Source organism: Kogia breviceps, chromosome 7 (assembly GCF_026419965.1).
Source record: "Kogia breviceps isolate mKogBre1 chromosome 7, mKogBre1 haplotype 1, whole genome shotgun sequence".
NCBI classification, from domain to species: Eukaryota; Metazoa; Chordata; class Mammalia; order Artiodactyla; family Physeteridae; genus Kogia; species Kogia breviceps.
In genome coordinates this window covers 61,805,098-61,826,368 of record NC_081316.1, presented here as the reverse complement: position 1 = coordinate 61,826,368, position 21,271 = coordinate 61,805,098, and the positions used below count along the sequence as shown (strand labels likewise).

Genomic DNA, 21,271 nt, shown 5'->3' with positions numbered 1-21,271 from the left:
AAAATGCATCTAGTTCAGAGGGAGCTCTGTCAACAGCACATCTCCGTGTATACATATTTGTGTACACAGTTCGTGAAGTGCTTTTAGATATTTTGAAGGCAAAAGATAAACTTATTTAATTTAAAATCATCAGCTGGATCGCATTAAATGGAGGGAAAAGCAAAAACGTACACAACATAGCCATTTGTTAAATTAAACACAATTATTTCTCCCACTACTTAATTACAAACAGACATAAATACTCTGGATTCTGACATCTCAGATCTTCTTAAACTCTAGCTCTGCATTTCAGCGTGTAATGGAGGGAGGGCCACATTCCAATTTGTGTGTTAAGCAAAACCTGAGAGTTACAATTGTATATTGGGACTATAATGACTTCACTAAAACAAGACCTAAACTTTTAATTAACCTGCCAAGACAACTTACCGCTCATGGTTCACAGGTAATGACCAAAGACAGCTGAGACTCAATGCCAGAGACTTGGGGAGAGAGGGATTAATAGCAACATCAGAGTCAGTCTGTTTTTGTATTAAAAAAAAAAAGGTATTCATTAAGCAATCACTGTAGCTTGAAGGAAGACAGACAAGTCAGAAAGGCAGGGAGAGAAAGGCGGACAGGGAAAGGAGATGGGAGAGAATATTAACCACTTCCATGTACTGAAGCCTGGGCTGGGTACTTTATATTCATTCTCTCCAATCTGCACAATGGGGATTGCCAAGTACTATTATTGTTTCATTTTCCTGACAAGAACGATGAGGCTCACAGAGGTCACGTGACTGACTGTGGCCACAGAGCTAACATGGAGCACTGGGAGAAGGAAGGAATGGAAAGCAGGGCTCAGAAGGCATTTGTTTTCATAGCTTAGTTGACAGACCGACCACCAGAATCAGGATCACCTGGGCTCTACCTCAGGCCTACTGGGAAAAGGCCCAGGAATCTGAATTTTAGACTCACTTCCCAGGTGATTCCTTTGTACAACAATATTGAGACCCCCCCTATAAGATGCTGTAACCCCTTGTTACTCAGAATGTGGGCCACAGATGAGCAGCATCTCACCGGGTGCTGGTACAAAATGCAGACTCTAAACACCCAGCCTGACCGACTGAAGCAGAATCTGCATTATAACAAGACACCAGGTGGTTCATAGAACTCTGAGAAGCACAATACAGCCTAACTGCTCTAAAAGACATTATAGGGTTAAAGGAGGTGAAGACAGATTTCATCATTTAGGTGAGAACAGGAGAATCTGGGGGAAAAGCAAGGCCATCTCCTTAATTATGACAAAACAGGTCAGCAAGCTCTGACAAGCCAAGAGCTGGCAAAGGTACCTAACTGTACCTACATCTTATTTCTCTGAGAAGCACATCCTAATTGAAAGTAGCTCTCTTTGGGGGTTTGTATTAATTTCCTTTCATATTTGCGCTCAGTTATTAAAAATACAGAATTCTGATTGTAGGAGACCTTAGTTCTGAGCAAGCATGATACTGCTCCTAAGAGAAATCTGGCTGTGAGACCACGAAGCTGAAACTCAGGCACCCCTAATGACCTGAAAATCATGTCTCTAAATTGAAGCCACCATGTCCAGAAAGAGAGAAGAAACAGGGTCTGGAGCCTGGCAGACCCTGCCGAGTGTCAGTCTAATTGATGGTGAGGACCAGGACTGGCTCTCCCATGACGGGAAACGGCTGCACCGACAGCCTCCTGGGTCACCACTAACCACCGAGCTGCAGCCTCATATTCCAGAGTCTCAAGGAACGAGGAGATGGAATTTGTTACAGGGCCAGAACACAAATTAGTGGTGGAGATTTAGAAGTGAGCACACTTTCTACTGCACCTCAAAAGAAGGCATCAAGGGAGGAAACCAACAGCACAGCGGCTGCCAAGACTGCAGAGACCAGCAGCTAGGACAGACACTTCCAAAATAAGGACAGCACAAAGTGATATTTCCTACCCCGGAGCTGATGTAGCCTAACAGCTCCACCTCCCTCATTTTGCTAAGAGGGTAGAATGTTGAGCCTGCAGTTACAGCAGAAGCCTATACACTGTGCACCGTATTTAATGGGAAGGTATTCTCCGCCTCAACTCTACGGGCAAAATTGCAAATAAGAGGAAAATGGCCTGAAAATGACTGCTGCTGTTTAGAAGGCAGAACCTGGGTCTTGCAAGAGTTTTAGGAACCAACGACCAGATTCAGAGGTTTTTATTCAACTCTATTTCCCATGTCAGAGAGGCTCCCAACCAAGGACCGAGACAGAGTTTTAAGGTGAACTCAAAACAACACAGAGGGGCTTCCCTGGTGGTGCAGTGGTTGAGAGTCCGCTTGCCAATGCAGGGGACACGGGTTCGTGCCCCGGTCTGGGAAGATCCCACATGCCGCGGAGCGGCTGGGCCCGTGAGCCATGGCCGCTGAGCCTGCGCGTCCAGAGCCTGTGCTCCGCAACGGGAGAGGCCACAACAGTGAGAGGCCCGCATACCGCAAAAAAAAAAAAAAAAAAAAAAAAAAAAAAAAAAAAAAAAAACACAGAGGTTTTTTCATTAAGCAGAAAATCCATCCCCAAGCGTTCTGGTTAGTGGAGTTTTGTCTTCTGGAAGTTTTATTTCCCTGTAGGGGATTTTATCTCCAGGCTGTGTCACTGCGCTTCTGATATAAACCGAAGCAACATTTTCTGACCTGAACCACTGAGCCCAACGCATCCTGTATCGCATTGTGGTGATCTAAGGAGGAGACAAATTCTGTGCAGTAGTATATGCGTAAAGAAGAGAAATTCCCTAAAACAGGATGCCAGGCTCCCCGGACACCCACAGGCTTGTGAGGTGGCCAAGGCGCTCTCTCTGAATGAGAACTCTTCCACTACGAGGGACAAGAAGCTGCTAAGAGCTCATTTAAATCCTCCGGGCTTGCTGTCCGCCAGAGCTCAGGACATCTCGGTTCTCTACAAAAGCCCCATCTGATCAGACGGTTCACCCAGCCCTTTGCATGGCTGTTCTCATCCTCTTTCCAAGCCTGTATCCTTTTTCTTCCCCTCATCTGCCAGGGGCTGTTGGCTCCAAAAGCAAAACAAACAAGCAAACAAAAGCTCATGTAAGAAACCAAAAACCCAAATAACAGATCAGTGAGTTGAACCAAGGGAGATTATAAGGACGAATATAGGTGACGGAGAGAAGTAACAAGAACTCCTGTCTCCTTGTCAGTTTCGCCCCTTGGTGTTTAAATGCAGCTGCTAGTCCACACACCAGGCCACAGATAACACAAGGAAGGCAGTAGGCAACAGTGCTGGGCTCAGGTGCCAGCCCAACATGGCCTTCCAGCTCCTCCTGTCACCCCCTTCCCTCGTTTCCCCGCATCTCACTCCCACCCCTTGTCCTGCAAGCCCAGTCAGGATGGCCTCATGCCGGGTGGCCTCTGGGCAAGACACATCCCCTTGTCCACTTCAACTCCCAGGATCCTCAAGTGTCCTCTCACCCGAAGAGACAATATCCCACAGACCCCAGAGGGGTGGAGCTTCCTTACCAATGGCAGTGGTGAGAAAGGAAAGCACTTCAGACTCCTTCCCATCATTATAAAAAGCCAGGTGCCAGATTCCTGAATCCAAATACTGGATGAAGCCCGTCTCATGGCTAGAAGGGGGGACTACTCCCCGAGACTGGCGCTGGGGTCCCTCCAGGCTCCGTGCTTCCTGGGTCAAGAGCCTCCTTCCATCCAGCAGCTCCACGAAGTCAAACTGAAGTACAAAGAGAACATAATTAGCAGTGGACCTGCTTCACCACAATGCTACATTCTTCAGGCTTCTCCCGGGGAGGATACAGGGAAATACAACCTGAAATGGGCAAAAGAGGCTAAAGTCATGTGAAGGTTGACCAACCAACTCCAACTCCTTCCCAGAACCCATTATTCCCTGGCAATAGTCTCCTGGTACTCTTGTGAGTGCACTGTAATGAGTGGATTATTTTTAAGTCTCAGAGTTTGCACAGGACAGCCATGCTTTTCCAGTGATCAGAAACCCAGCCACTTCATGACTGTTTGAACTCCAACCCCAGGCAGGTGATGGCGGGCAGGAATCTCAGGGGTCTAGGATTGGGCCTGGAGCACTGGATGTGGCTTAACTGTCAGGCAAGTGCAAACGGAAGTTTGATTTATACCGATCTTCCTTTCATCAATGACCCTTTCTCAACGCTCCAGTTTCAGGGAGCAGTTTTAGGGGAACTAAACTGGATCAGCTCAAAACTCTATCCATAATTACATGCTGTGTCAAACACAAGTGCCGACTGATCCAAGCCTACTAGCCTGAGAGACTTGAAGTCAGTCACACAGTGCTAACAGCAGGCAGTTGTTGGGGAAGTCCTGCTGGCCTACTGGCAAGCAAATCGTGCAACTGTCTACCTGTCTGTCTGTCTATCTTCAAAGAAAAACAAGATAGATACTGATTCTGTCTCATGTGAAAATGTCTAGGGGCGTGAAGTCCAGGACCAGCATGGCAGTGTTACAAAGAAATCAGAGGGACCCAGACTCTACTTTTCTGCAACTCCATCCTAAGCAAATGTATTTATCTAGCTTTTATCTAAAACTTAAATAACTACGGGGTCTAGGAAGACTGCCTTTGGCCAGGGAATGTCTGATGGATGCCTATGATTTATATTACTCCAATCCCAGGGCTGGGAGGACCTCACACAAGTCTGCTCTTAACCTATCATGACTGGTAATGTGTCAATCATCCTGGCCGAGTTTTTTTTTTTTTTTTTTAAATTGAAGTATAGCTGATTTACAATATTGTGTTAATTACTGCTATATGGCAAAGTGATTCAGTTATACATATATATACATTCTTTTTTAAAATATTCTTTTCCATTAGGGTTTATCACAGGATATTGACTACAGTTCTCTGTGCTATACAGTAGGACCTTGTTGTTTACCCATTCTATATATAAAAGCTTACACCTGCTAATGCTGGCTGAGTTTCTTAAGTGTTTCTAGTTTGCATGTGTCTGGGTAAATGTGAAGCCCTGAGGAGAGAAGGGAGCTTTACTCTGAGCCAGGTCCTGCGCTGGCTGCCTTCTAGATGTGGTTCTCCACTCTTCACAACAGCCCTGTAAAGCGGGTATTGTTATCACCCTTGGCTAGATTAGGAAACTTGCTTTGAAAGGATGTTACAGGCTCAAGGTTACACAGCTGATAACAAGAGGATTCAAACCCAGGTCTCTTTGACTCCAAAGTGCATGCTTTTTTCTCTAGATTACACTTCCTGGATAATTTAACTTCAAGACTGGGTACTAGTAAAAAAGGCTATTGAGAGATTTCCTAGAAAGGCTTCCTCTTAACAAGCTCCAAGGATACAACCCTACTCATCTGAAAGGTAGGGTCTGAGAGAGGGCAAATGGATGAATGGGCTATAAAATACATGAAATTTCCTTCAAGGTCAGAGATCCAGGCTTAAGCATTAGGCTTCTCGACTTAGGCTTCTTGAGCAGGGTCCGTGGGGTTCTGCTTACCTGTGTATGTGAAGGAGGAAGGCCTTTTCTGCCGTAAATGCCGACCAGAGCTGCCTTTCCCAGAGACACGTTGAATTTCAGATGCATAGGACGGTCTATGAACACCTGAGATCTCCAGAAAGTGCCAGGAGGAATCTTCTGGGAAGCCCGTCTCCCCACGTCGATTTCTCCAGAGTCTATAAAACTGTCTTCTGGAAAGAAACTACCGGGCTTTCCTACCAAGACATGGGGAAGGGAAGACAAAAACATCACCGTTAGCCACACGTGAAACCAGGGATCAGAGCATCTGAGCAAGCAGGGCTCTCCGTTGCCTCCCACTCCTCTCTACAACATTTTGCTGCCAGCCTACTCCCTGCCCCAGACTCCCCCACTGAGGAGTAAGAATGCCCGGAACTTTTTTTTTCCAATGATGCCCAAATTGTTCTGCTAAAAATATGCATCCTTCCAAAGCAGAATGGGTCCTCCCCAAGGGCCATCTGTTTACTGTATAATTCTACAGCTTGTTAAGATATATTTTGATCCTAAAAATAATCACTTGCAGTCACATGAGAATAACTGTAAGTGTGTGTGTGTGTGTGTGTGTACGTGTATGTGTGTGTGTAAAAGCATGCATGCTAAAACAGAAAAGATAGAGGGAATGAGGTGTTGTTATTAACTTTCCAACTCAGAATGGTTCCCCCAGCAGTGGGAAGCATGACCTGAGTAGAGTCAGGTACATTTTACAAGTTCACTAGTTTGTGTGTAATTGGGAGCCAAATTCTGAGGCTCAGACATGTGGATGAGAGTTTGTGTTGGGAGGAGGGGTAGGGTTGGAGAAAATGAGGAAAAGGGTACATCTGAAGAGAGAAAACATTCCTGAAAAACGCTTCTTTGTCTTGGATGGAGGGCTATGAATATCACTGTGCTAAAGTGGGTAAAGATGAGGGGATTTTTCAAGTTCAGGCACAAACCTTATGACATACTTCGAAATTCAACCCAGGCCCCCAACCCTGCAGGTTGCTGGAGTGGGGGGGAGTGGTCAAGAATAAGGTCTCTTGCCCAATTCTGTCACCAATCAGGAGAGTGACAGCTTTCTGGGGGCACCCCAAGTGCCAGGAAGGAAGGCTGCTTATCAGACTTCCTCTATTTAGTAATTAAACACACTCACATGTGAAAAATATAAACCCTAACTTCCTGCCAGACATCAGCCCTCCGAAGAGTTGGGCGGGGGCAGGAGGAGAGGACAGGGACATTAGAAGACCACCCTTAGGACACTAACAAGCCAAAATCAAGTCAACAGACCACATTTTATTCGTCATTAGAAGGACCTCTGGGTATCCTAGCTCCAAGGTTTGTGGTGGTGTTATAGATGTTGGAAGAGACACTTCAGAGACCGAGAATCCATTTATAAAGAAAACACATCTGTGGGAACTTTTTATGAAAAGCACTTGGGGAATAAGAAATTAAAATGTCATTTTTTTCCCCAGCTTTGTAAGATTCCTTACAAAGCACATTTGATGCTGAAATGGAGCCTGGCAGGGCACTGTTGTAGCCATAAAATATTTTACTGTTTTAAATAATAAAATTCCATTTAAATGTTAAACTTCTCCATATGTTATCATTCCTTATAAACTCCTAGGCAGAAACATCAGGTTTTTAGCTTTAAACCATTAAACGTTATTTTAATTAAAAATATGCCAACAAAAAAGTTAAAATGCATGCTCTCAATAAAAGTATCACTAGTACTCTGTCCTTAGCATGGGAAAGAGCTTGCATTTAATTCCTTTATGGAAGGAATATGCCCCAGACTGTTACCTTGAAAATGTAGACACACACAAACCATGGCACTGCGGTCCAAAGCTCAAAGACAGAAGCCAAATTCACAAAGCATGAAGATGGAAGAGAATTACTTTCACATTCTTCCTTATCTGATTTTTGGGTTCCCTGTACCACAATCCTTTTATAGTCCAGGTAGAAGATAGTATACCCCTCATCTTATAATTCTGTTAGGGAGGTAGAACTAGGAGGGAGTATGAAACAAAAGCAGGATGAGTTCTGAGCTTTTTACTGCTAGAAACTGCACAGAAATAAGCCCGAGACTCCAAATTCCAAGGACTCATTTCCTTTGTGAGTAGGTAGGAGCCAGAGCTGATGGGATTTGAGAATTGCCTGCATTCAAATAATTCCTGTGTCTGAGAATGAATAATGAAAACTTCTCCCACATTTTGGCATGCCGTTGGAGAACCCTGCACAGTTCATTTCCCCTCCAGTGAGCATGTTTTTAGGAGACAGCTATTGAATCGGCTAAGTTCTTTAGCCTCACAGGTCAGAGGTCAAGTCCAGAGACTCTCCAGAGGTCCGCAGGCCCCAGAGGCATAAGTAAGTTGGCTCTTACCCCACAGGAGTGGCTCAAAGGAATATTCTTTTCTAGCACTCTAGTATTTCACCAAAGCTGGCCAAAATGGGAGAAAAAAAATCATATTTGGTGTGTATACAATGATATAAAAATAGTAAATTCTGGTCTATGGCACACTCCCAACCAGGACCTTGACTTTCTTGGCTGAGTCTGTGATGGCCACTCTGGAGCTTAGGTTCAAAAGTGACCTTTGTACCAGAAGTCACCCTGTCCAGATCCTTAGGGAAGGGGTCACGGCCCAGTCTAAAGGAAAAGTTTGAGAGGGAAAGAGCATCCCCATCTTGGAATTTAACCTTTATCATTCTTCCCCTCTGGTCCCTAGGGGTCCCCACAGGGACTAACCCTAAGGATGAGATGGAAGCTTCTGGGAGGGAAGACCTACAGCCCGCCGAGTACCTCTGTCTGGTGGGAAAGAGGCATGAGATTTGCTGGGCTAAGGGCTGTTCAGAGTGAGACCACCCTCACCCTTTCCCGTCTTTTAAAAACCCTTACTGCCTTTCTCTCTCCAGATCTTATAACCTAAGATTCTTTGTTCTTAATTTTGAGCACCAAGATAGAAAATACCCCGCTACATGGCGATACCCATTGTGTAGGTGGTGGAGTAGTGACAGGGGGTAGAGGGTAGAGGCAGTTGGAGACGAAAAGTCCTGTGAATATAACTCTTTTTATTCCTACCTACATTCTGGAAAACAATCACAATAATAAACATTATTAGTAGGCATAGTAATAGAGGTAGCAGTACTAATAGTAGTATAATCTATCATTTATGAAGTTCCAACTACATACTGGGCATCTTTATACGTATCGGTTCTGTCCATCCTCACACTATTAAAATGTATATACGAATACTCAGAATGCTTAAGAAACCATTGAGATGGAGCCATTTGGGCTGCCCCTTTATTTATTAGAATATGGCTTCTTAGAACATCAAATTGATAAATTATTCATTAAAACTCTGCAAAGATATTCTCAAGGGTGGCAGAGTGCATTGACCCTCTTTAAGAGTGAGGGTCCAATTTAATTCACAGTCCTAGCAGGCTTAATACCAAGCCTAGACCAGGAAGATCCAAGGCCCGTTGGAGAACTTCCTGCCATCCTGGGACACAAAAAAATTGACAACTTTTATGAACTAGGATCCCACACACAGGCCCCAAAGTTAAAGGGAGACAGTATCTCAAGACATTCATAAGAAGGACACTATACAATCAGTGCATGCCCGAGAGGCTTAACAAAGTACAAAGAGCTTAACTCAGAATTAGGGAGCTCCAACAGCACGATTAGGTTTCACAGGGCAGATTCTACTGGTAACAGTCCTTTTCTTTATAAAGATATACAGATTCAGGCTTCCTATAGCTATGTTGTGGAAATATGCAATCATGTCTATAAAAGAAATTTCTCAACAAATTACTGGAATGATTGGATAGCTCAAATAAGGGAGATCTGGAGGAACTGAAATTCCATGCACTTCACAGGTTCCGTCTTTATTTTCCTGAACTGAGATTTATCCAGATAGGTTCTAAATTCCTAATCAACCAACACTCTCCCCCCTCCCTCCACCTTTTTGGTTCTTTTCAATGCAATAACTTGCACAAAGATTTCTTTAGTTTCCTTAGCAACTGTTTGAAATTTATTTGGTTAGCAAAATAAGCTGTTCCATTTTGGAGAGCCCAGCTGAGCCTGTGTGCAGTAATTTGCATGGTTCAAACTGATGGGCAATTTTGATTTCACTGCAGAAAGAAGAAAATACTATCCCTGGCCCACCAATTAAACCATCAGAAATGCTTGTTTAGTCAATGCTTTTTTTCCCTTGCTCCATTAATGCATAACATAAGTTCTTATGGTTTTACTTCGAAAAGCTGCTGTATTTGGTTTCCATCCCATGACAACCCTGAAATGGTTATAGCCACTTTGAAAATATAGCATAAATTGCAGTTTGATGTTATTCTCAAAGACACAATGAATCTTTAAAATACTGGGTTCATCATATAGTTCACTTGTATACTTAAAAAATAATATACTCTTTAAAAATATTCACAAATGCCCCAGACTTTGTGGGATCTTCGAAGGGAAAATATTAATTAGTCTGGATTTCTGAGATTCTAACAACTGACATGGAATGGCTTGGGATTTGGGTGGACAAGAAGAAAGGAGCTAACATTTGTGGAGTGCTTCTTCATAACTAGTCTTTGAAAAGATAGGTGTTAGCAATCCTTGTTCCACAGATGAGGAAACTAAGGCCAAAGGAGATGGAGTAATGGGCCTGAGTTAACAGAGCCAATAACTGGCAGGGCCAGGACTCAAATCCTGGACTGTCTGGCTCCAAGGCCTATTATCCTCTTTCAATCCACCACACTGCTTCCCCTACCACTGTGGAACAGGGCTCTAATCTTAATTCTGGAATCAGCTCTCTGATACCCTCAGAAGGGACAGGAAATATGCACTCACGTCAGGGTTAAGGACTTTCCCCCCTTGAAATACGTCTAAGGAACTAGATTTTTAACAACACAATTAAAAACGTAAACTGCGTAGACACTGGTTTGACCAAGGCAAAAGAAATTAAGAACCATGTGGTCTCACATAAACTATAGGAAGATTTGTCCTCTGTCTCTCCAGACCAATGTATTTTTTTGTCACAGTAATTGCTTTCGATGTTGACCACCTTCCAGCATTGCACTGCATTTTAGGGGTTTGTAAACAGGCTTTCCATTTGCATTAGTAATGACAGATAATCCCTTTAAGCAAAAATACTCCAGTGAAAGTAAACCAGTAAGCTGGTGCAATTTTATTTTGTCTCTTATCTGCACCTCCTGCTCCTTGGGAAAAAGAAAACAAAACCTAAACAACCCACAAACTAATTTCATTATAGTGGGAGACTTGAGATAGATCCAACTCCTGTTGAAAGAAAGTCTCACAGAGAAAATGCATTTTTCTAAATGAGATATTTGAGAGTTAAACATATCTTAAATCTGTGTTTGTTGATTCTAAAGACAGTTGTCATTTATGGTATTCACCTATGACATCTGACACTATAAGCTGACACGGGAATCACAGCCAACAGGAAGGACCATGGACAGGGCCAACCTGAGAAAAATTTCTAAAGAACAATCTGGTTAATCATATGATGATTCTGTTACTAATTTCATATGTAGAACTTGTGAATTAGAATGGACATTACAGATAATATAGCTCAATAACCTCCTTTTAAAGAGGAGGAAAGTGAAGCCCAGAAAGTCTTTCAAGGGATTTGCTTAAGGGCATCACAAGTGTCAGCAGCTGGACTTGAACTCAGGGTTCTTGACTCCTAACCCAGAGCTCTTCCCATAGCTTCATCCATGCTCCCTCCATATCCTATTAAGGTGCAAAGAAAGTGTAAGTTATTCAATGTTTTAAGTCTTAGAATCTTTGTAAAGGAGAAGACTGGCTTTGCCCCCCCGCAAAAGAGTAGGCAGAGGTTCTGATTAGGCCCTTTGGAAAAGCCCTCAGTTCCCTTAAAGATGACCATAGGTCAAGAGTGGATTTTGGCCTTCAGGACCATTCAGAGACCATGAGTAGCTACTCTGGCCAAGCATATGCTACGCTGTTAACCAAACTGATTCCTAGAAGGCAAACTCTTGACAGGACAGGGAAGCTCAGAAGCCATGACCCAAAGTTAACTGAGCTAAGAGGAAAGAAGATGTAAGCAGTGAAGACTGGAGGCCGCTGTGACCACTTTGCTGACTGAGGTAACACCAGAGAGAGGAAGCAGGCCACAGGAGAAGGGGTGGTAGCACTGCCTAGAATGACAGCCAGCCTGGCCCATGAGCTCAGACATCCTTCCCGGTACCAATTTTTGTGGGTCTGCCACTTCTTGGCTGATAGTGAAAGAATCTGTGTTGATGGCATGTTACAAAGAGCCCTAAGAAATTCAGAACACGGGTCTATGGATGTCCCATTCAAGAATGCCAAACTCCAAATGTCACCACCACTTCCATCATTGAAAGAGAAACATCTGTGTCTCACTGTACAATGGAATTTCTTATCCACATCTCCTTCAGGGTCTTATAACCATGAGGTGAGTCAGGTAGGTCAACTTATGGAGACTGCAAGAGCCCTGCAGTCACACAGACCTGGGCTCATGTCTCAAATTCCATTATTTACTGGCTATGTGACTCTGGCCAAGTAACTTAATCAAAGTGATCCTTAGTTCTGGCATCTAAAATGGGTATACATAATGATACTTACCTCACAGGATCGCTGTGAGGATTAAATGTGAAGTGCTCTTGACAAAAAGCTTTGAACAAACACTGTACAAACACTAATGATTATTGGTATTGCAGATGAGGAAACTGGGGCTCAGGAATATTAAGTGACTTGCTCGAGGTCACATGGTTGAAAATGGTAGAACAGCTGAAGTGGTGTTTCCATGAAACCACAGGGTCCAAGGGCATTTCACTTACAACACACCCTCTACCCACCTTGCCACACCCAACTCCGGGAGACACCCATTCATCCCATGAGGTTGCCTCATCATGATCCCACATAATCAAAGACAGCCGCCCAGCAGTGTGAAAGCCCATGATACTTCCCTCAGGGCGTGGGATGGGATGTCCCTGAGCACCATGAGCCCTGCCCAAAGCCCCCGCTATGAGCTCACAGTGACAAGGAACTGCGATGAAGACACAGGTGGCCTGGCAGCCGCTGTGGAGTGCAGAGGGATGGAGGAAGCACCAGAGCATGGAGCTGTGAGTCAGGCACATGGCGTGCAGAATGGCGGTCTCCTTGGTTCAGAGGCAGACACAGAGGACTCACGACACGAACAACACAGCAACCCTACCTTCCGTGGCTCCTTTGCCTTTCCTGTCAGGGATCTCTAACCCAGTGCCCCCTGAGGGATACAGGGAGACGTCCGTTGGCACAGGCCAACTGCTGGCTGTGTCCTCCGTGATCTCATACATCTGCCCCTCCATCGGCTGCAGGTGCCAGTTTAGGCCAAACAGGTGCATGGCTGTGGTGAGCAATGAGAAAAGTCATCTTTTTCTGCTGGAGGTGGAAATGGAACTCCCAAGCCAGAGGGGAGGACAAGTGGGGGTGGGGAACACAGGAATTCAGTTCAGTTCAGTTCAACAAAGAGCCCCTGAAGAGAGCTCTGGCAGTGCTGAGCGCTACACAGGGGACTGGGGCACAGAGATGATCCAGGCACAGACCCTGCCCTCGAGGGCTCACAGTCTAGGGGAGGGGGAAGAGGGGCAGGGGTGAGGGAGTTTCAGGAGGTCTTGGCCTTTTTTTTTTAAACATCTTTATTGGAGTATAATTGCTTTACAGTGTTGTGTTAGCTTCTGCTGTATAACAAAGTGAATCAGCTACACGTATACATATATCCCCATATCTCCTCCCTCTTGCGTCTCCCTCCCAACCTCCCTATCCCACCCCTCTAGGTGGTCACAAAGCAGCGAGCTGATCTCCCTGTGCTATGTGGCCGCTTCCCACTAGCTGTCTCTTTTACATCTGGTAGTATATATTAGTCCACGCCACTCTCTCACTTCATGCCAGCTTACCCTTCCCCCTCCCCGTGTCCTCAAGTCCATTCTCTACATCTGCGTCTTTATTCCTGTCCTGCCCCTAGGTTCATCAGAACCATTTTTTTTTTTTTAGATACCATATATATGTGTTAGTATTTGGTATCTGTTTTCCTCTTTCTGACTTACTTCACTCTGTATGACAGACTCTAGGTCCATCCACCTCACTACAAATAACTCAATTTCGTTTCTTTTTATGGCTGAGTAATATTCCACTGTTTATATGTGACACATCTTCTTTATCCATTCATCTGTCAATGGACAGTTAGGCTGCTTCCAAGTCCTGGGTATTGTAAGTAGTGGTCTTGGCCTTTTGATTCAAAAGATAAATAGCAATCTAGAGGAAAAATCTGCAATTTGTATCACCAAGCGTTCATTTCCTTAATATAAAAAAAAAAAAAAAAAACTACAAATAATGAGCAAAGTCCAGCAAGACAGTAGGAAAATAGGTAGAGGATATGAACAGATAGTTTACAGAATAAGAAATGCAATTGGCTCTTTGTCACGTGAAAAGACTCTAGACATCATCCATAGTAGGAGAAATGTAAGTTAAACTCTGCAATACTGTTTTTCACATACGGTTTGGCAAAGAGTTTAAAAAGGTTGAAAATATACAGTATTGGAAGAGAACAGGAAATAAGCACTCTCACACTTAGCTGTTTTGGTGTGAGCATAAGCTGGTACAAACCCTATGGAGGAAAATTTGACAAATGCTATCAAATTAAAAATACCCAATACCCAGGGCTTCCCTGGTGGCGCAGTGGTTGAGAATCCGCCTGCCGATGCAGGGCACACGGGTTCGTGCCCCGGTCCGGGAAGATCCCACATGCCGCGGAGCGGCTGGGCCTGTGAGCCATGGCTGCTGAGCCTGCGCTCCGCAATGGGAGAGGCCACAACAGTGAGAGGCCTGCGTACCGCAAAAAAAAAAGAAAAAGAAAAAAAGAAAAAAAAAATACCCATACCCTTTGCTCTGGAACTTAGAAGTTCCAATTCTCCTCCGGATATGTTCATATACATACAAAATGATGTACATACAAGGTTATTCACTACAGTATTGTTTGTAATAGCAAAATATTGGAAACCAGTCCACCAATAAGGAGCTAAATAAGTTTTATTTATACAATACTATGCAACCATAAAAAAGCGTGAGGAAGCTCTTTGTATATATTTTTCTGGAAGGAAAATTGTAACATTCAGAACAGTATGTTTGATATACTACATTTAGGTAAAAAACATTTCTGCATATGTATAGAATATTTCTGGAAGGATAAGAAAGACACTGATAATGGTGGGTGCATCCTGTGAAGGAAGAGATGGGATTTGCGTTTCACTGTGTATCTGTTGCACATTTTGATTCTGTGCATTTTTGTGATTTTGTGCAATGCTGTGATTTTGATTCATGTGCATGCATTTCAGTTTTAAAACTATTTTTGCAAGGTAGCAACTGCTAAACAGTCTTCTGCAACAATAGAGAAGAGACCGTAAAACACCAGAGAACGGGTGTTGTCCTTTAAATACACAATGCTTGCGAAGGCTAGGAAGCGTGTTTTCCAGAAAGGTTTGCAATCTAGTACAAAGCGTTGGCTTAAGTCCCACAGGCGATTCAAGACTTGAGCCTCATCAGTGGTCCATACTTATCTCTTCTGGGACGCCTTCCCTGACTCCCCACATACAGAATCACACACTCCAGTCCCCAACTCCCACAGCATCCTCTGTGTAGCATCACTCCTTCATTCAGCTGACGAACACTTTCTAAAAGCCCACTCTATGCCAGGACCCATGGCTGACACTGAGAGCCAGAACTAAGTCAAACGCTCCCTGCCTCCATGAGCTCGTAGTCAAGCAGGGGAGACAGACAAGTAACAAAGTGTATTCAGAAGGACTAGAAGGCCCAGAGGAGGCAGTGGCTGACCCACTAGGAGGGTGAGAGGAACAGGCCCAGAGGAGGCAGTGGCTGACCCACTAGGAGGGTGAGAGGAACACAGGGAAGGATCGACAGAGAAAGGCCCATCGTAATTACGTTTACTGAGGACCAACTGCTTGCCGGGCAGTGCCCTGGGTAATTTGTATACATTACATCTAATCCTCATGCAACCTTGCCAGAACCAATTTATAGATGTGGACATTTAATTAACTGAGAAGGTTAATTAAAATTATGATAATTATAAAACTGTGTTTTCTTGAGTGCTTTCCATGGGCCAGGCATTGTGCTAAGAGCAGTAAATACGTTTCCAAGTTTCTTTGATTCTTGCAACAATCTTAAAAGGTGATAATGCCATTTTGCCGATGAAGAAACTAAGACACAGACATCAGTTAACACTGGGAAGGTTAAGTGCCTAACAAGTGGCAGAGTCTAGACTAGAATCCCAAACTGCTGGAATCCTGAAATCACACACCATCCATCTTTCTGGCTGGAAGGCTCTCCCCACTTCACCACGCTGCCACCCGCTAGCTTTTTCTAGCAAGGTGGGTGGGAATTATAAAGACATCCCCTTTTACACACCAAGCAACGTCCAAGGCTTTTACATGTCCTTTTAGGCAGCAGTATAGGATTCCGTGAGGTAGACGGAAAGTTGTGTCATTTGGCCGCGGTTTGTGGAAGGGTCACTGGTGGTCTTGAGGGGCTGTGTGACTGCCTTCAAGATTCAAAAATAAGTGTGTACAGGGGGCCGGAGCACAGCATGTCCTTATGACTCCTGATCCAAACACAAGCCACAGAGGAAAACACACAGTTTGGCTTAATCAGGAGAGCGTACGCTGGTAACAGAAATGCAATCAGACCCTTTGCTTTCTCTTCGGTTACTGTGATGCAGTGGGAAGTGTGCTGGACCAAGGGCAAGAAAACTGGTTTTGAATCCTAACTGCTACTTCCTAGCTATAGTATTCTCATCTGAGAAATGGGGATAAAAATATTTCAAAGAATTATTGTATCATATGTGATAATATATGGCAAAGCACTTTGTAAACTGTACATCTGTGTGATTACTATATTCTATAACCATTATATTCATACCATTGATAATACTGATAAAATAGCAGCTAACATTTATACAGCACTTTTTAGGTACCAGACACTAAATGAGGAGCTTTACACTGCTCTTGACTGTCTCTGTGTAGCTGTCAATAATAATAACCTTAATTTGCCTGTTAGAAGTGAATACGCTTGCTACTTTCAAGGTTGAATTAGCTCACATTTCTGCTTACCTTCTTACTGTTTTAATCTATTTATTGGCAACTCCAAAGGTAATGGAGAAATTGTTTGAATTGCGGACAACTCAGATATATGCAGTTAAATGAGCAGCACTTCTTTCCCCGTTAGAATCAATTATCTCACCTAAGTGTGCAAAAGAGCTGTCTTGTTAAAAGGTCATGAGAATTAACTAATCCCGGAATGAATAGGACTCTCACAGCTTTATGAAGAGAAACTTTTTTTTTTTTTAGTACGCGGGCCTCTCACTGTTGTGGCCTCTCCCGTTGCGGAGCACAGGCTCCGGACACGCAGGCTCAGCGGCCATGGCTCACGGGCCCAGCCGCTCCACGGCATGTGGGATCTTCCCGAACCGGGGCACGAACCTGTGTCCCCTGCATCGGCAGGCGGACTCTCAACCATTGCACCACCAGGGAAGCCCAAGAGAAACATTTTTGTCAAAGCTTTCTCTTATTTTAAACAAGATGCAAAAGCAAGTTCTTAAGGTAAAAAATACGTGGAGGGGGGAGAAAAGCCAGTGGAAAGAGTGTTCCAGGTGAAAATGATCACAGGATTCTGGCATCCAGGGACGTTAATTAGGGCAGGGCAGTCCACAGCTGGATGGGGGAGGCTGTTGGCCAGAAGCCCAGAGGTGTATGCTGGCACCCCTTCCTCTTGGCCTTGCTCCTCAGCGATCACAAACAGAGGCCCATACAGCTGTGACGCCGGTGGGTCTCTCTGTGCCCTGTGGTAGATGTGCTCTTAGAAACCACCTGGGAAAGCCGAGTTCTGGATCCAGCTCTAACTTGGACTCTCAGGAGATGCAGTCCTCCAGAAATAATTCTGGAGGCTGGTGGGTAGGGAAGTGAGTACAGGGCCATCAACACTGGGCTGACAAATGGCCAACGGTAAGGTAGGAGAACCACTGGCTGAAACCACCCACCCTGGCCAGGCACTACAGTTACCATTTCACAAGGTATCTTGCAACTGGAGGTCCTGGTAAGGAATGAGGAACTAACAAGCCACCATCAACCGGAAGAATTCAGGAAATGTCAAAAGGAGAGAGGGGATGCCAGTTCATATGTCCTACTAACCTCCCAGAATCCTTCTCACTGGAATCCATCTTGGTTGAGTGATGTGCACGCCACCAGGAAGGACCATGAGTCAGAGTGATTGGCTAGAGACAATCTGGAAGCTAATCCCATCACCATAAAACCCAAGACTGCAAGCCACGTGGCAGAGCAGTCCTCCTGGGTTCCCTTACCCTCCCGCTCTCCACCCGGGCGCCCCTTCCCAATAAAGTCTCTTGCTTTGTCAGCACATGTGTCTCCTTGGACAATTCATTTCCGAGTGTTAGACAAGGGCCCACTCTCGGGCCCCGGAAGGGGTCCCCCTTCTTGCAACAGTAAGATTTAGACAGAGGACAGGATGATACGGAGTCAGAGATGTGAAGTTCCACCAGTAATGTTGTCTTAAAGCCAGAATAAAAGGGACCTTTAATCTGTGATCCAGTCTTAAATATAAGTCAGGCCAGGGGCCCCTCAATTCTTTCACTGTATCATTTGGTGGGTGGTCAATTTTATAGTTCTGGGTTATGAGCAACAGAAAGAGAAGGAAGGGAAATAGTCTGCTCTGTTCTCCTCTTCCCAAAGGACACAAGGCGTACTCGGTCAGAGGCTGTCCAAAGAATACACAAGCTCAAGCAACCATTCGTCTTTGTCCGTGATAATGTTCAAAATAACAAACAGTAACTCAAAACCTGGTATAATCTGAGTGCATATTACATGCCAAATTCTTAATTTATATTATTCGATTTAATCCACATGTAAAGATAGGTTGAAAAAACATTACTGGAGAATGGGTACAATGGAACTGAATGGAAATTGAGCTATGGGGATATATTCTGATTTACTCAGAGTAAATTACCTAACACCACAGAGCTGGTATAAGTTTGAAGCAAGTTTCAAACTCAGGAGCCTGTGTTTCCCAGCCAAGCTTCCTCTTTTACATATTTTACTTTAAACGGGAGGTAAAATATGGGCAATATAAAGTCACCAGAAAATAAAGGCTGAAGTTAATGTTTGGGGGTCCCAATGGTGATAGTAAATAGTTCTTACCCCACAGCAACCCTCATTTAAAGCTGTAGATAGCCGTAGGTGCATGCTATCCAGATGACTTGGAAATAACAGTCATGGATCCAGAAAAGCTAAATAATATAAATGGTCCTCTCCAGCCTGCTTTAAGACCAGACCACTGAAACAATATAAATTATAATGATTGTAATCCCTCCTTCCAGAGCAATTAATAGTAAGCACCAATGTACATCACAGGATTATCTAAATTACACCCCACAGTGTGTATTTATAATTGTTTGTGCAAAACTCTCCCAAGTACATTGAAAGTGACCTAAATAAGAAACTTGATACCGGCGTCCCCTTTAAACTAGTTTGTAATTCAGTGAAAAGGTGAAAAGATGCTAAAGAGTTGAGAAGAAGGCTGTGGAAAGGTAGTGAGTTCACAGGATCACCCACGTTGAAAGGTTAATGATTTCTAAAAGCCAAGAGCTAGGGTGGGGGGAGTTTCTTACTCCCTTAGATCTGGTCAATCTGATCCCAGGGCTGACATTTTCCAGTCGCCTTTTCCTGCCCGGCGAGACATGAGAGAGGGCTGGGAAAGTGCAAGCTCCATCTTGACATTTTTAAGAAAAATGCTCAGTAGATGTTCAGACGTTGAAGGCTCCCCCCAGCACCGAGCCAGCAGGAGGCAATTAACAAAGTCATTATGCAGAAGTCACCGAAGTAAGTAAGTATAGGAGAGTTTCCACTGTCACATGCATGCTTCCATTCCAAAAATCGAATGCACAAACCCAGTTGCATCTGTAAATGAGCAGCTCTAGGTAGTGACTAGAGATGGTTATAACTTCAAGAAACTGTTGATTCAAGCAGCATTCTTGGTTTCAAAAGGCAGCAGGAACCAACCCAGCTGCATGGCTACCTGCTTTTCTGTTTTACATTATTAATGCTCAGTTGGTTGGTTGTTTGTTCTTAACTAGCATCATTTCTGTAAAATATAACTCATTGGCGTTCTCTGACTTATGGTCCTCTAATGTAGAAAGCAAAAAACAGAAAGGCAAAACAAGAACAACAGCAAAACGACAGAGCTTCATTCCCCAAGTTCTTCTCCTGGTTTTGCAACTAAGCCACAACATTCAAAAGTTGCAAACCTAGAAGCCATATACACAGAGATGTACACTGCAGTGTACTAGTAAAAAAATCAGAAGCAACCTAGATGTCTTAAAATAGGAGAACAACTTAGCTAAACTATGATACAAGTACTGGATGGAATACCAGGTATACATATGAAAAAAAAATCTAGAAAGAGATATGTAAAAATGACATCAAGCTTTGAATTATAGGAGGATGACTGACTAATTTTCTTCACTAGTTTCCAAACTCACTTCCATGCTGTTTACATTAAAAAGGGAGTTCTACAACTTAGTCTTAGGAGCAAGAGGTAAAGAAGGACAACAGAGCCGAGTGGGGAGATCCTGATTTTGAGCAAATGCCACGTGTCAGACACTTAGGCAAGGGGAATTACATACATCATTTCATTCAGACCTTACAAAAACCTTGAGAAAATCATTAGTATTCCCATTTTACAGATGAAGAAAGTGGAGGCTCAGAGAGGCTGCATGACCTGCCCCCAAATACTTCCCAAGATACTTCCCAGATGGGAAGTGACGAAGTCACTTCTGAACCCAGGTCTGACTGGTCCCAAAGTCCAGGCTCACCTCTAGACTGCTGATGAGTTACAATGCCTGAAATTAAATTAAAATTAAGATAATTTTAAGGCAAGGCCTCAGCTGACAGTATAGCCAGGTTTTCTCTTTTGAGATAGTCTGTTAAAGGACCTTCATCTTAGGGGTAAAGCATGGGGTCCCCACCTGTTTACATCCTGACCACGGTAGACAGGGTTGACCCCCAAAAGCCAAACCATGTAAATGCAAGTAAGTGACTTTGGTAGAGTCAGTCCTCAAGTTTGGGTCTATCTGGAGCGTTCAGAGGCACATCATTTACTAGGTTCCTGACTCTGGGTAAATGACTTAGCCTCTCTGAGTCTCAGTTTCTTCATCTGTAAAATAGATAGTAATATTTACCTCAGAGGATTAAATGAAATAATGCATGTCATGTGCTTAGAATTGTGCCTGGCACACAGTAGGAGCAAAATAAGTGGTAGCTGTCATCATCCTTGTCATTTTGCTCTGCTGATTTTCCTAATTCCCAGATCCCCTGAAAGATTTATTTAAGCCAGCTCTGTGCCATCACCTTTCCTTCTCTCCACGTATTGCCCCTAATTTCCCTCCCATGCCAACCGCAAATTTCTTTGAGCTGAGGGCTCTATCCCTACCCTGCTCCCATCAGCTGACAGATTTGGGGCACAGGAACTAGAGATACCTGTCCAGCGGATAAAACAGTTTTTAAAAGCGGAATCGCTATAAAGCAGCCTGACAGGGTCCCACTGCTGACGACGTGGAGCTAATTTTAAATCAAGTAAATATATTGCCTTTCTTCCTATCTCTGGATAAACCTGACTGCAACAATCAGGGTTACTGTCTCTCACCCCCAAATTAATTGTTTTCTGGAGAAC

At 44.0% G+C, this 21,271-nt stretch overlaps 1 protein-coding gene across 10 annotated transcripts in view; it reads right to left on the bottom strand.

The window, feature by feature from the left end:
* Positions 1-21,271, bottom strand: part of TENM4 (teneurin transmembrane protein 4) — a 748,739-nt gene that overhangs the window by 188,270 nt on the left and 539,198 nt on the right. For all 10 annotated transcript variants that reach the window (XM_067038410.1, XM_067038412.1, XM_067038413.1 and 7 more), the window contains 3 exons: positions 12,696-12,866; positions 5,488-5,702; positions 3,512-3,722 (listed from right to left, as the gene is read on the bottom strand). In XM_067038410.1, the coding sequence (XP_066894511.1) occupies positions 3,512-3,722; positions 5,488-5,702; positions 12,696-12,866 (597 nt within the window). The remainder of the gene's footprint in view (positions 1-3,511; positions 3,723-5,487; positions 5,703-12,695; positions 12,867-21,271) is intronic.